General features: G+C 36.6%; 1 protein-coding gene and 1 pseudogene across 1 annotated transcript; both read right to left on the reverse strand.

Moving 5' to 3' along the window:
- Positions 1–295: 295 nt before the first annotated feature.
- On the reverse strand, positions 296–628 carry LOC148208542 (uncharacterized). The gene has a single exon (XM_088119103.1). It carries the CDS (start codon positions 626–628, stop codon positions 296–298), a length of 333 nt encoding a protein of 110 aa, XP_087975229.1.
- Positions 629–2,455: 1,827 nt separating this feature from the next.
- LOC148208543 (uncharacterized) lies at positions 2,456–6,319 on the reverse strand (annotated as a pseudogene).
- Between the last annotated feature and the right edge of the window lie 9,300 nt (positions 6,320–15,619).

Below are 15,619 nucleotides of genomic sequence, written 5' to 3' on the forward strand. Positions count from 1 at the left end.
TCATGTAGTTTAGACTCTTACGATAAGTAGTGTTTACATTTCACGCATAAAATCTTTTAAGAAATTTGTCGTTAATCGGACCAATTCTCAATCCTTCTTTATCAACGATCTTATATGCTCCATTTGTGTAGACTTCTTTGAAGATGTAAGGTTCGTCCCATTTAGGTGTGAACTTATTCCCTGTGTGACGCATCGTGATGATAGGTCTTCGAACAGCAAGCACAATATCATCAGCCTGAAATGATTGAGGCTAAACATTTTTATTGAAGGCTTTGGTGATTTGAGCATGATAGCATTACAATGTTTGTTGCGCATCAAATCTCTTTTCATCAAGTGCTTCTAACTCTTGAAGGCGTAATTTTGCATTGTCTTCAGTGGTTAAACCTTCTAGCACGACCATTCGTAGTGATGAAATTTCTCTCTTCAATAGAAAGATAGCTTCTACACCATAAACCAAAGAGTAAGGCGTAGCTCTTGTAGGAGTACGATGAGTAGTTCGATAAGGCCATAACACTTCACCGATCTTCTCTTGCCAGTCTCTTTTTGTCTTTGAGACTACTTTCTTCAACAATTTGCATAATGTCTTGTTGAATGCTTTTGCCAACCCATTCGCTGCAGCATTATACATAGACGATTTATATTGCTTGAAGCTAAACTTTTCGCATAGTTTGTCCATCAGACTATTGAAGAATTGTCTGCCATTGTCAGTGATAATTCATTGAGGTATACCATACCGAAAAAATTATATGAGTTCGGACGAAATTTGCAATGTTCTATTTCTTTGCCTCTTTTAGCACAATCGCTTCAGCCCTCCTTGAAAAATAATCAGTCCCTGCGAGTATGTGAGAATGTCCGGCTGAAAATTTTGGCATTATAGGACCGACAAGGTCAAGTCCCCAAGATTCAAATGGCCACGAGGCTACAGTAGGGGTGTAGAGGTTCTGTTGGCTGATGTATGAAATTAGCGTGAATCTGGCAAGCTTCACACTTCTTCACATATTCCATAGAATCTTGAACCACTATGGGCCAATAATAACTCATCTTCTTTAATCGGAAATAGAGCTTTTGTCCAGATTGGTAAGCATCAGAAACTCTTGAGTGTGCTTCTTTTAATGCCTTAGTAGATTCTTTCTTTCCCAAACATCAAAGTAAGAAGCCTTCAAATGAGCATCGGTAAAGAGTATCTTTGTAGTAGATAAATCAAGCAGCTCTTCTGCGTATTTCAGTCTTATGTCGGAGATCTACTGGAAGCTTTCCATATTGAAAATAATCTATAATGGATTGTCGCCAATCTTCTTCCTCAATGATGCAAATTGATATAGCGTTTGCTTCTAGATGCTCACTTTCGATTGGTGGGGTAATCCATTTTTGGCAGAGTGAGATGTGCAACGTCTCATCATCTGAAACTGTAAGAGCAGTAGACAAATTTGCTAGGTCATCTGCCTTTTTGTTCTCCGAACGAGGAACATGCTCTATTGTTACTCCATCGAACCTCTCCAACAGTCGTCTTGCATAAAGGAAGTAAGGCTTAAGGTCTTCGTGCTTCACATTATACTCCAGGAAAAGTTGGTTGATTATCAACTTCAAATTGCCGTAGATCTCAATATATGTTATTCTGATTTCTATGGTAATTTGAAGTCCTATGATGAGCGCTTGATATTCAGCAGCGTTGTTTGAACACAATTCACCAAGTGTGAACCTATAGGGCAACATATGTTTCTCAGGTGAAACAAAGACAACATCTGCCCCCGCTCCATTCCTTTCATGTTGCACCATCAAAGTACATAGTCCAAGGTTCCTTTATTCAACATAGAATACTTCTTCATCAGGCAAGTCTTCACACAATTTCGAATCTGATGGGACCGGATGATTCACTAGGAAGTCCGCCAATGCTTACCCTTTCATTGTCTTTTGCGGTACGTAAACAATATCGTACTGCTGAAGCAAAATTACCCATTTTGCCAAACGTCCAGAAATGATTGGCCTATACAGGACATATTTTATTGGATCTACCTTAGCAACTAGATGCATCATGAAGGCTTGTATATAGTGCCTTAATTTTTCGACGACAAAGAAAAGAGAAAAACACATCTTCTCGATAGGAGAGTAGTTTCACTCAGCTCCGATCAAGGTTCTACTCAAGTAATAAAGGGCTCGTTCTTTCCCTTTTCTCCTTCTTGCGTCAACAATGCTCCGAGCGATCTTTCTTGTGCCATATATAATATCAACAGCTTTCCTGCTAGGGGTGCACCTAAGACAGGTGGATTAATCAAGTATTTTTTATGCTTTCAAAAGCATTTTCACATGCTTGATCCCACTCAAAACATGTATCCTTCCTCATCAATCTCTGGAAAGGTTGACATCGACCAGCTAGGTTAGAGATGAATCTCCTGATGTAGGCCAAATGACCCTGAAGGCTTTTCAACTCATGTAAGTTCATAGGTCTTCACATTTTCTAAATAGCGTCAATCTTTAACTGATCGATTTCGATTCCTCGATGCCTTACAATGAAACTAAGGAACTTTCCAGAAGTAACTCTGAATGCCCACTTGAGAGGATTTATCTTTAATTGACACTTTCTCAAGCGATCAAAGACTACTTTTAGATCCCCCAAGTGATCTTGTTGTTTTTTTTTACTTAACCACGAGATCGTCGATGTAGCATTCTACATGTTTATGTATCATGTCATCAAATACCTTTTGCATGGTGTGATGATAAGTGACACCGACATTTTTTAGTCCGAAGGGCATTACCTTATAACAATATATCCATTTCGGAGTTCGAAATGCTGTCATTTCTTCGTCTTCGAGTGCTATCCGAATTGGGTTGTATCTTGATGATCCATCCATGAAAGATAAGGATTCATGTCCTATAGTAGCATCAACCATGATTTCGGTGATTGGTAATTGAAAATCATCCTTGGGACATGCATTGTTTAAGTCACGAAAATCAACGCACACACGAAGCTGACCGTTCTTCTTTCTCACAGGAACAATGTTTGCTATCCTTGTTGGATATTTACTTCACGGATGAAACCTGCCTCAATCAATGTATTGACCTCAACTTCGATTTGAGGTATAAATTCTGGTCGAAATCATCTTTATGCTTGTTTCACTGGCCGATATCCTTGTTTAATTGCAAGGTGATAGACTGCCACTTTCGGATCAAGTCCTAGAATTTCTTTGTATGACCAAGTAAAAATATCTCTATATGTGGTGAGTAGGTTCATATATTCACCTTGTTCATCACGAGTAAGAGACGCATTTATGAAGGTTGGACGCAGATCTTCTATCGTGCCAAGATTTACTTCCTTATCTTCGTCAACTGTTGGCTGGTTGCCATCTTCTAATGATGATGGAGCTTCTTCGACATCTTCTTCAGATTTTCAGTGTCTGAGGCCTCTTCAACAGTAACATGGCAACATTCGGCCTTATCTTCCTCGTATTCTTCACTTTCATCCGTCGGATTCGTGAGGATGATAGTATGCAGCTTCACCTTCAAGGAGCCCTCCGTACTTACAAAAATACGAGTCCTTCTTCTCATTCTAGAGAGAACACTACTACATGTTTCTTTATCACCTTTCGTCTCAGTAATTTGCCTCGTTTTTTAAGCTTCTTCTGTCCCTTCATGTCCCAGGCGTTCAAAAATTGACGCAGAAGTCTTCGAAAAATTGAAGGTCGTTCAGAAGAAATGGGTACACGTGAGCTGCTTTCTTCTCTTGTAGCCGTACCTAACCTCTAGCTGGATATGCAGCTTCTTCTTCTGTGGTACCCGCACCTAATCTTTCGAAGATCAAAGAGCGTGCAACTGGCAGTCTGATGCGATCTAAGACAGAAACCCTTTGGTTAGCACTTTCTTTATTTTCTTCAAGGTCGTCAGCTTCTTCTATAGTAATATGGTTCGTGTCTGCGACCTTTGCTTTTCCTTTCCTTGTAATGCGAACAGGCTCTGGTGATTTATATCCAAGGCCTGCTCTTGAGGTAGGTATGGCGTAACCCTCTTTTTGCAACTTCTTTTGGGTTGAAGAAAGCTTATGTATTTCATCGAAGATCCTTAGACTTTTAAACTTAGTATGAGTTGTAAAATCATAGCCTGCTTTTGCCAAAAGCTTATATGCTTTTGGGTTAAATTCATCCTTCGTTCGCTTCTCTGGTAAGATCACCTTTATCTAGTCGTCCTCAAGCTTTTTAGCCTCTTACTTTGTTATCTTTGTAAGAGGCGTGCTGAAGTTCTCTTTCAAGATTTCTACATCACCGACCTTTAGGTTCCCCGTGCATTCCGTAAATGGTGACTCACCCTTATTTCGCCGAGATAAAGAGACATAGCGAAGGATAGGAGCACTTGACGCTTTCTCAACCTTCGAAGCACATAACTTTTTAGCACTAGTAGAGGTTTCATTCTTTTGGACATCAGAAGTGTTTACTTATTTGATTAACCTTTTGGGTGGGTCTTCATGCTACTGAAACTTAGGTTTATCACAGATCTTGATCAAAGGGATTTCCGTCGATAGCGCTTCCCCTATAATCTCAATCTTCATATAAAATTTCGCATGCAAAATGAGACTCAGCTTCCGAGAATGGGTTCATATCAACCTCAACCTTCTTTATGTCATCTTGATAAAATTTGAAACATTGGTGCAGCATGGACGTTATTACCCCATTTCCATTAATCCAAGGGCGTCCTAATAATAGCTTATAGGTGGTCTTGGAATCTATAACGTGGAACATAGTGTTAGCTTTTAAGTCCCAATGTTAAGTTCAAGGCAGATCATGCCAATTGCTCTCTGACTGCCTTGATTGAAGCCTTGAATCACCAATTTACTATTTGATAACTCTTCCATCGAAATGCCTAGCTGTGTCATGGTTGACTTTGACATTATATTGACAACTGAGCCAACATCAATAAGAATTCGGCTGAACTTTTGTTCTCAAATATATCCTAAGACATATAACGGTCTATTATGGGGTTTTGACCCAAGCAACAAATCTTCATCTGTGAAGCCTATAGACATACAACATGAAGCACATGTGTTTGCTTGAGAGACTGAAATGTCAGAATCTTTTAATGCCTCAATAAGAGCGTTTTTTACATCTTAGGAAGTGACAACAAATTACTTACATTGAAAGATGACATATCTTCTAGCTTTGTCATTACTTCTGTTGAACTTGTAGAAGCATTGTCATTGTCAGTCGTGGTGATAGTGTGACAGGCAACTGTTTCAGAAATTTACTCTTGATTATCATTAAGGAAACACACTGAAATGTAATCTTCCAAAGTTATCATTTATTGAGGTCGAGAAATATATTCATTCTCTTCCATGACTAGCTTAGGTTTCCTCAAACTTTTATTTCTTTTCTTCTTTTGAGTTCTGCTTCTTCTTTTATGGTAGGCGAGACTCTTTCTTGACGAAATTTTGTTTTTGCTTCTTCCGACGATTTACAAGAGTCTATTCTCCTTCTCTGTCGTCTGTAAATTCGTCTTTTTCTTGGGAGTTCTTCCTATGAGCCTTATGTTGGGGATGTAATGGCTATAGGTTCGAGGGTTCCAAATTGGATCCAAACTACTTCGTCGTCATGAAATGGGATTGTGGATGACTGGCTACTAGATCTTAGGATTATTGCAGCATGATTTGTTTGGGCCACTTCATCAAGATCCAACTCGATTTTTTTTCTCGTGCGAGCTTCAAAATTCGTTCTTTCAAAACGAAGCACTTTTCTATTGGATAACTAACGACTCGATGATATACACAATAATTGGGATCATTTGTATTTCCCATCTGTTCGGGTCGTTTTCATTTAGGGAGTTCTATAAGTCCCTTTACAAGTAGTTATTCTAACATATCTGCAAGGTTAGAACCTGGAAAAGGATAAACCTTTTCTTATCTCTCTTCTAATGATAGGCGACGTCTTACGTTTCCATCTAGTCATTTTTCTATCTTATCTTCTTTTTCTTTTCCTTTCGAGGAAAATTTGAGAGGGGTCGTGTTAACGACCATAGATTCCTTTATAGAACTCTTGGAGATCTTCTCTGTGCTTTTAACTTCCTTCTTCTCTTTCTTCATATCTGAGACTAGAGGCTCTTTATTACCTCTAATAGCAATACTTATCTCCATGTCATGAGAGTGAGTTACTAGGTCTTCAAATGTACGTGTCCCTTGAAGGATATAAAGAAGTCCCCAGTTTATGCCTTGGGTGCACATTTCCACAATAGATACTTCTGTGAGCTTGTCCTTGGTGTCAAGACTTAGAGCTCTCCATCGATTGATATATTCGACAACCGGTTCACCTTTTCTTTGCTTGCAGCTGGTGAGCTCCATCATGCTTACGGTTCTCCTCGTACTGTAGAAGCAATTCAGGAATTCTCTCTCAAGATGTTCCCAACTTTTGATTGTTTCAGGCTCGAGATCAGTATACTAGTCAAAGTCGTTTCGCCCTAACGTTCAGACTAACTGCTTGACCAGTTGATCATCTCTTGTACCAGCATTCTCACAAGTTTCGACGAAGTGAGCAATATGTTGCTTGGGGTTGCCCTTCGTATCGAAATGTTGGAATTTTGGAGGTTGGTATCCAGTAGACATTCTCAGATCATTAATCCTATTAGTATATGGTTTATAATACAAGAGGGAGTTTTGAGAAGGTTCGTCGTATTGCTCTCTGATCGTGTTTGTGATCATATCTTGGAGCTGCTGAACAGACAGTGAAACAATCAAAGTGGAATATTGCAATTGATTTTCTTGAGCGATAGTTTTTCCCTTGTCATTTATCTTGAGAGCAAGGGTTTGACTCGACTCAGCAACATCTCTGTTTTCAATCTGATTATTCAAGGAAGCGATTTCATATTCTCTTTCTTCCACCATCTTCATCAGTGCAACGAGTTTCCTTTCCATTTCAACCATCATTTATTCCGTGCTGCTTGCATCAGCCATCATAACAGACATCACATTGATTCCAAGCCCAGTTCATATGACCCAATTACATATTTTAAATGCCAATTTAATTTTAATTTTAATTTAAGGTTAATATATAATTTATCCCTAAGTAAAATAGATAATGACGTGGTCATTTATGATTTGCCCAAAATTTATGTTTCTACAGGGTATTAAGAGCTTAAATTTTTTTAAGTTTTATCTCTTGAAGTTGATATCTTTGGGTTATATCATATTTATTATGATTGTTTGAGTTATTACATAATATTCGCATCTTAGCATTATTATGAAAATCTTGAAACATCCTGATATATTTTGGAGTATGCTTAGTTTTAGGGGGAGTTATGTCTCTTGAAAAATATGAAGTCTTGATTGTTAGTCTCTTAAGATTATTTTTAAAAAAAAAAAAAATTGAAACCCTATATGAAAATTTTGATGTTAAATTGTTTGATAATTTGTCCCTCTTGTGCATTTATTATATGATTCATTTATTTAGGGGAAGTCTCATGTTTTATTATTTAATATTAATATATTTATTGATTTATGTTTATTGCATTTTTATGGAAAGTGAAATTTTTAATTTATATGTTTTGATGATTTGTGCTTGTTACAATTGGTATTAAATTGATATGAACATACTTATTTATCCTTTTTGATTTATTCCAAAAGGTGGAGAAAGTTTGAGAAAAATGAAATTGTATTATTGAATATATTTCTTGTACCACTTTGAAGATATTTTTCTCAAGTTGTTTGTCATCATCAAAAAGTGGAAGATTGTTGGCTTTATGAACTTCAACCATACCATATATTTTGATGATAACAAATTTAATCTTTTGATGATTTTAGTGTTTCAAAGTGTCCATAATGTAGAGCTTTAAAAGACGAATCCAACGCAATTTGAGTTGCTAAAATCAGAGTTCAGATGGAGAGGTTATGATCGAAACAAGGTGAAAGAAAAATATCTGAGAGGATGACGTCGGCGAATTTTATGCTGACACATGACAGAAACAAGCTAAAAGAAAAATACCCGAGCAGATGATGTGTGCAAATTTTATGCTTACACATGACGAGCTGAATTATTAAAAAGGAAAAAAAACAATGAAAGAAAGAATGCCAACAATGAGGATGATCTATGGTCCTTGAGTTTGAGGATAAATTTCTATTTGGTCCATAAGTTTCAAAAAGTGCCAGTTTGGTCCCAGACCTTTAGAAAATGGTTCTAAATGGTCCCTGAGCTAATTTGAACGTTAGTTGACTAACGGAAAAATGATGTGGCGTAATTGAGTTGGCAAATTTTTAATGACATGGCAATATTAAATAAGTTTATATTATTTTTATTTGATGAGAAATATTTTTCTTTTTCTTTTGAAGAAAATTCTTGGCTAGGGTCTTTTCTTGTTCCTTTTTTCTATTCTCCCTCTCTCCCGTCTCCGATTCTTCTTTATCTAGGTATTCGAAACCACCATTACCTCTCCCTAAAAAATTAATTAAACTTTCAAATATTGCAGTTAGAGAAAATTCGGATTGGGGAATTTTTCAGAGAGAGAATGCCGACAATGAGAACGATCCATGGTCCGAGGGGCCAATCGTTGTAGGCGACGATGGAGTAATGAAGGTCGACGAGAACTCTGATGATGGTGTTGATGTCCTTAAAGACGGAAACAGTATCGAGACTCGATAGTAGACTGATCGTTCTGGGGTTGATTTAAGGGCGGAGGAGTAGATTGCGAAGGTGTAGGATGGATTGGCAACCGCACTAGATCCAAATTCTTGCACCTTCGATGGACTGGTGACGCACTGGATCCAAATGCTCTCGTAGCTTTCCATCTGTAAGTCATTGGATACAATATTATAGAGGAGAGGCGTTGTTGGTGTGTGTTGATGGGAGAAAGTAAGAAAATGACGAAGCAACTAAGTCTGGAGAAGAAGAAGGCGAGGAAGAGAGAGGAAGCGAAGAGAAAGAGGAAGAGAAAAAAAAAATTACACATAAGATACAAATAATATAAAATAATTTAAAATTTGCCAACTCAATTATATGTCATGTAATTTTTCCATTAGTCAACTAACGGTCAAACAATTCTAAGGTCCATTTAGAACGACTTTCTAAAGGTCGGGGACAAAACTGTCCCTTTTTGAAACTTAGGGACCAAATAGAAATTTATTCTCAAACTTAGGAACCAAAAGTGTATTTTACCCAAAAAAAAAAAAGAAAAAAGAAAATGAAAAAGAAATTTAAAAAAAACAGAAAGTTACCCTTAGGTAACTTAAAAAAAAAAAGAAAGTATAGCAATCGGAGGTAGTTTTGATTTTATTATTATTTATATTATATTATAATATAACGTAATCATTACTCTTTCATTTCAATTCAATCTCCACCGTTCATTCTCAATTATTAACATCTACTGACCCAATTTGATTTTAGTTTCAAATCAATTTTCCACCATTTTCGTCTCCTATTTAAACCTCTCTCCTCTCTCAAATTAAACACAACAAATTTTATTATTTTCCAATCCTCCATAATTCATTGTTGTTCCCTCCAAGCCCTCATTTCTATTTCCATTTTTATTCTTGTGAGATATTTTGTTACTGTGAGGATTATGTTAATTGTGAGCTCAAATTTGACTCTATTTGAGAGTTTTAGTGTGTGAACAATTATTATTTCCACACTTAGTTAGGTTTCATTCTTGAGCCCGGTAAAAGGAACGAAGTGTGAGTTTTGATCTTTGTCCTGGGAAAAATGTTAGATTTAGTTATAGATCCCGTAAAAAGAGCAGTTTCTAAGGTTTGGTTTGAAAAAGGTTAGGTTTAAATTTGAAAAAGGTTAGGTTTAGATCTTTTAAGTATGCTTTATTTTATTGCAAATATATATTGTGCTCATCTTGAATATTTGTTTCATGACATTTTGAATTGCTATAAATATTGCATAAATTTGTTTTGGTTAAAAAATTTACTTAATTATTTAATTTGTGCTTAAACTCGAAAAAGTTTAGTAAATTAATCTTCAACACTATTCACCCCCCTCTAATGTTGTCATACCGATCCAACAATGATGTAGCACATGGATAAAACGGTAATTTGACCAAGCTAAAGTTACAAACACTCGTGAAGGATTGACTTCAATGATCAATATCCGTGGATACAAATATATTTTTTAGTGAGAAAAGTGCAGCTGCAGGTTTTTCGTGGAGTAACTCGCAGTTAACGTATGTTTATTAAGGTGGTTAATGGGTTTAACCAATTAATCTCATAACGTTGTTGCTTTTGATTTATAGATCTATTAGGTCCGCTACTAGCTCACAATGGATAAAACAAGGATCAGGGTTTTTTGAAAGAATTAGAGTTGTTCAATTTAAATGAGGGATTGTAGGTTAATTGTATAAGATACAATTAACATAATATAATGTATATAGATACATTATAATATAAAATAAAATATGAATTACATTCACAATTAAACTATATATTATGAAAGTTATATTTAAATAAGATTCAAATAATAATTATTATGAATTGGATTCCTATGAAAACTATAGGTTAAAATTAATATGAATAAGAAACACATTCAAACTATAGGTCATGAGAGGGATATAAATTTGAATATGATTCAAATAAGGTTTTAATTAAATGTATGATATTTAATTATCATTAATTAATTAGTTTTATAATTAATTAATTTAATTAATTTAATTAACTGAATTAACCTCACAATTCTTGAAAATGCAAGGAAGTGGGAAGATGGTGGGTGAGGAGGTTGCTTCATCCCCACTCCTCTCCCTCTCTTTAACAAAATTCTTTCAAAAGCTCTCTCTCTCAAATTCCGTCTCTTTCAAAAAGATGGTTCCCACAAACCCATCCTTCCCAAGAGAATAGCAAGGAAGACTTGTTGGTGGTGTCGTTGAACTATGGAGAAGAACGTTCTTCAAAGGTAGGTTACTTTACATCTCCATCTTTGCATTGTTTTTGCCTTTTCTTTGTTGATTTTCTAAAACAAAATCAAAGCACAATCTACTGCGGGATTTGATCCCTTCAAACGTGCTCGTCAAAAGTCGCACTGCTGAGTAAAACGAGGAGGACCTATCTGAGGCCTTCTAAGTCATGCGAAGCCACGAGATGAAACTGAACTCGGCGAAGTATGCCTTTGGGGTCAGGTCAAGTAACTTCCTCGGTTTAATAGTGTACCAGCAAGGGATCGAGGCAAACCTCAAGATGATTCGAGCCATCCTTGACATGAAGTCGTCAGCCAACCTAAAGCAACTCAAAAGTTTGAATGGGAAGATTATCGCCTTAAACAGGTTCGTCTCCAAGTTCACCGACAAGTGCTTACCGTTTTTTAAGACTTTGCGAAAGGAAGGTACGTCCGAGTAGACTGGCGACTGCAAGAAGGCCTTTGTTCAATTGAAAGGGTACCTAGCGTTGGCTCCCCTCCTCGCAAAGTCGAATTTGGGGGACAACCTATATCTTTACTTAGTTGTCTTAGAGAGCGTGGTGTCAAAGAGGAAGGTGGAATGTAGTCCCCGGTGTACTACACCAGCAAGGCCATGATCAGGGCAGATACCCACTACACCCAAATTGAGAAAATGGCCTTGGCACTGGTCGTCTCTATTGGGTGTTTTACCCTAAACTCGTAGTTTGTATTTATGTAAAAACAAATTTATATTCAATAAAGTTTTATTCAATAAATTTGTTGTTGAATTCATAGCATTGCATTGTCCAAAATCCAATAAACTAAACATCCAAGGTTATTATCATGTAACCGGGACAGTATAAATATTGCGTATATATTTGATAATACTCACCCCTAATATACTAGGTATATATTTGATATACCCAAAATATACGAGGTATATATTTGATATACCTTTGATAGACAAGTGGATAATGTCCCGTGAATAACCTAAAAGGTCTATAGTATATGGATAAGGCTGGGTAGCTTATCCTGGCAACACTATGGATACGGCCCACTTTGTAAATGTTACAGATGACTCGATCCAGGTGGTTCGTGTGGAGACATGCGAGTGGGGGTATCCTATACAATGAGTTTGTATAAGACAGAACCGCGAAATAGTCAATCTTTAGATGTAACACCGTTAACTAATAGATTGCTATTTCATAGGATGACCAGGCAACTCATTCTCAATCCTGAGTGAGTTATGAACTCTTGCCTATGAGGGCTCGTCCTTTGATCTTTATGGGTGAGAGTGGCTCGAGTCACCGACTCAATATTCCTGTCATTTTGGGGGCAAGATCGAGTGGGGAGTTGGGAACATAACTTCACAAGATGGAATTCACTCCTCCCCAACTTTAGGGAGTAGATGAGTGTTCTCTTAAATGCTGACTCCGGAACTTGAACAAGGGGTCCACCCTCTCACTGGCCCGAGAGGGACTTGTGGTTATTGGTCGGACCATAACCGGGTTGTGTATTAGAGGAGTAGTGGTATTTAAGAAGCAAGATATAACACAGGGGTAATGAACGGATGTGAATCCCGGAGCGGAAGCGGATCTTCGTTGATGATTTTTGGGAAAACAAAATCTAAGTGCAAAGAGGAAAATACAGGAGAAAATCTTTACCTTTGAAGAACTTTTCTTCAACGATTTCCCCTTGAACACCACCACCGAATCTTCCTCGCTATCCTCTTGGGTCTCGAGATCGTGCTTGTGGGAGCACCGTTTGGAACGAGAGGGAGTATTGAGAGAGAGTTTGAGAGAGATTGAGAGTTCTGTCTTTTTTTCTTGTTGTGTTTCATTTTGTAGAACCTTTCTGCAATTTACCAGAAACACAGTGACGTGGGGAGTTACCCCACGTCACTTAACTCCCTACTCCCCTGCAATAATGCAGGGGAGTTAATAATAATTATATTAATTAATTAATATTAATATAATTAATATATTAAATAATTCTTAATCAAATTAATAATTAATTAATTAAATGTAATATTAAATAATTATTAATCAAATTAATATTAATAAATAATTAATTAAATGTAATATTAAATAATTAACAATTAATTATTTAACATTTAATTAAATATGAGATATTTAATTAAATCATATTCTCTCTTGTATAACCTATAGATTTAATGTACATCTTATGTGCATTAATTTTTAACCTATAGTTTTAGTATGAATCATATTCATATTAATTTTATTTTGAATCTCATTCAAATAATTTCTCTCATAATATATAGTTTCAGTTTAGAATTAACTATATATTATAATGTATCAATATACATATATTCCCTTGAGCAATTTGAACCGTTCAAATTTTTCCAAAACCTTGATCCTCGTTTTACCGATTATGAGCTAGCAAGGGGACCTAATGGACCTACAGATCAGAAGCTCTAACAATGCAAGATTAATCGGTCAAACTCATTGACCGAGTTAATCAACATTCGTTAACTACAGGTCACTCCACTAAAGACCCGCAGTTGCATTCTTCTCACTACAGAATGTTTTCGTGTCCATGGATATACGACCATTAATGACGAGTCAATCATTCACGAGTGCTCGTAACTCAAGTTGCGTCAAATTACCGTTTTACCCCTGAGTTACATCTTACACCTAAAATACCACTGCTCCTCTAATGAACAACGCGGTTATGGTCCGACTAATAACCGGAAGTCCCTCTCGTGCCAATGAGAGGGTGGGACCCCTTATTCAAGTCCCGGAGTCATCATTTAAGAGAACACTCATCTACTCCCCTAAAGTCGGGAAGGAGTGAATTTCATCTTGTAAAGTTATGTTCCCAGCTCCCCACTCGGTCTCATCCCCAAAATGGTAGGAATATTGAGTCGGCAACTCGGGCCACTCTCACCCATACAGATCAAAGGACAAGCCCTCATGAGCAAGAGTCCATAACTCACTCAGGATTGAGAATGAGTTGTCTGGTCATCCTATGAAATAGCAATCTGTTAGTCAACGGTGTTACATCTAAAGATTGTCTATTTCCCATTCCGGTTTTATACAAACTCATTGTATAGGATACCCCTACTCACATGTCTCCGCACGAACGACCTGGATCAAGTCATTTGTAACATTTACAAAGTGGGTCGTATCCATAGTGTTGCCAGGATAAGGTACCCAGCTTTATCCACATACTATAGACCTTTTAGGTTATTCACGGGACATTATCCACTCGTATATCAAAGGTATATCAAATATATACCTCGTATATCAGGGGTATATACCTAGTATATCAAATATATACCCAGTATATATACTGTTCCGAGTACATGAAAATAACCTTGGATGTTTAGTTTATTGGATTTTGGACAATGCAATGCTCTGAATTCAATAACAAAATTATTGAATAAAACTTTATTGAATATATATTTGGTTTTTACATCATTACAAACTACGAGTTTAGGGCAACACACCCAACAAGTAAAACGGTAATTTGACCCATCTGTGGTTACGAACACTCGTGAAGGAATGACTTGCCATTAATGGTCGTATATCCATGGATACGAAAACATTCTGCAGTGAGAAGAGTGCAACTGCGGGTCTTTAGTGGAGTGACCCGTAGTTCCGAATGTTGATTAACTCGGTCAATGAGTTTGACCGATTAATCTCGTATCGTTGGAACTTCTGATCTGTATGTCCATTAGGTCCCCTTGCTAGCCCATAACAGGTAAAACGAGGATCAAGTTTTTGGAAGAATTTGAAATGTTCAAATTGCTCAAGGGAATATATTTATATTGATACATTATAATATATAGTTGATTTTAAGTTGAAACTATATATTAGGAGAGAAATCATTTGAATAAGATTCAAATAAAATAAATATGAATATGATTCATATTAGAACTATAGGTTAAAAATTAATGCACATAAGATGTACATTAAATCTATAGGTTATACAAGAGAGAATATGGGATATTTAATTAAATATTAAATAATTAATTGTTAATTATCTAATATTTATATTTAATTAATTAATTATTAATTAGATTAATAATTATTAATTAAAATTTGTTAATTATTAATATCAATAATAATTATTCAATAAATTAATTATATTAATTAATTGATATTATTAATTATGAACTCCCTTGCATTTTAGCAGGAGAGTGGAAAGTTTAATGACGTGGGGTAATTCCACACGTCATTTTTGTTGGTTATTGAGGCAAAATTGTTCTGCTGAAGGGTGAACATGATTTTCCCAGGTTTTCTCTCAAAGTATCTGTCTGTATTGCTCTCTCAATTCTCCTTTTACGTTCCAAAATCAGTGCTCCCACAAGCACGATCTCAAGACCCAAGAGGATAGCACGGAAGACTCTTTGGTGGTGTTCGGGAAATCAAATTGAGGAAGAGTTCTTCAAAGGTAAAGAAATGTTCTTTCCCCTGTATTTTCATTATTGGATGTTTGATTTTGTTTCTCAATAATTCATGAACGATGATCTGCTTCCGCTCTGGGATTCATATCCCATCAATCTCAGCATGAAGACTAAGACCTTACTTCCAAGCCCATCGGATCGTGGTCCTAACCGACCACCCCCTCCGACAGGTGCTCCAAAAGTCAAAAGCCCTGGTAGGATCATGAAATGGGCAATCGAGCTAAGTGAGTACAACATTCGGTAGTCCCCCATAACGTATGTAAAAGGCCAAACTATGGCCGACTTTGTAGCCGAGTTGATCCTGGCACCAACACAAGATGATCGAGGAATCATGCCAGGACACTGGACCCTCGAAATTTAT

Source organism: Momordica charantia (assembly GCF_013281855.1).
Source record: "Momordica charantia cultivar OHB3-1 chromosome 10 unlocalized genomic scaffold, Mcharantia_2.0 BLBB01000010.1, whole genome shotgun sequence".
Classification (NCBI taxonomy): Eukaryota; Viridiplantae; Streptophyta; class Magnoliopsida; order Cucurbitales; family Cucurbitaceae; genus Momordica; species Momordica charantia.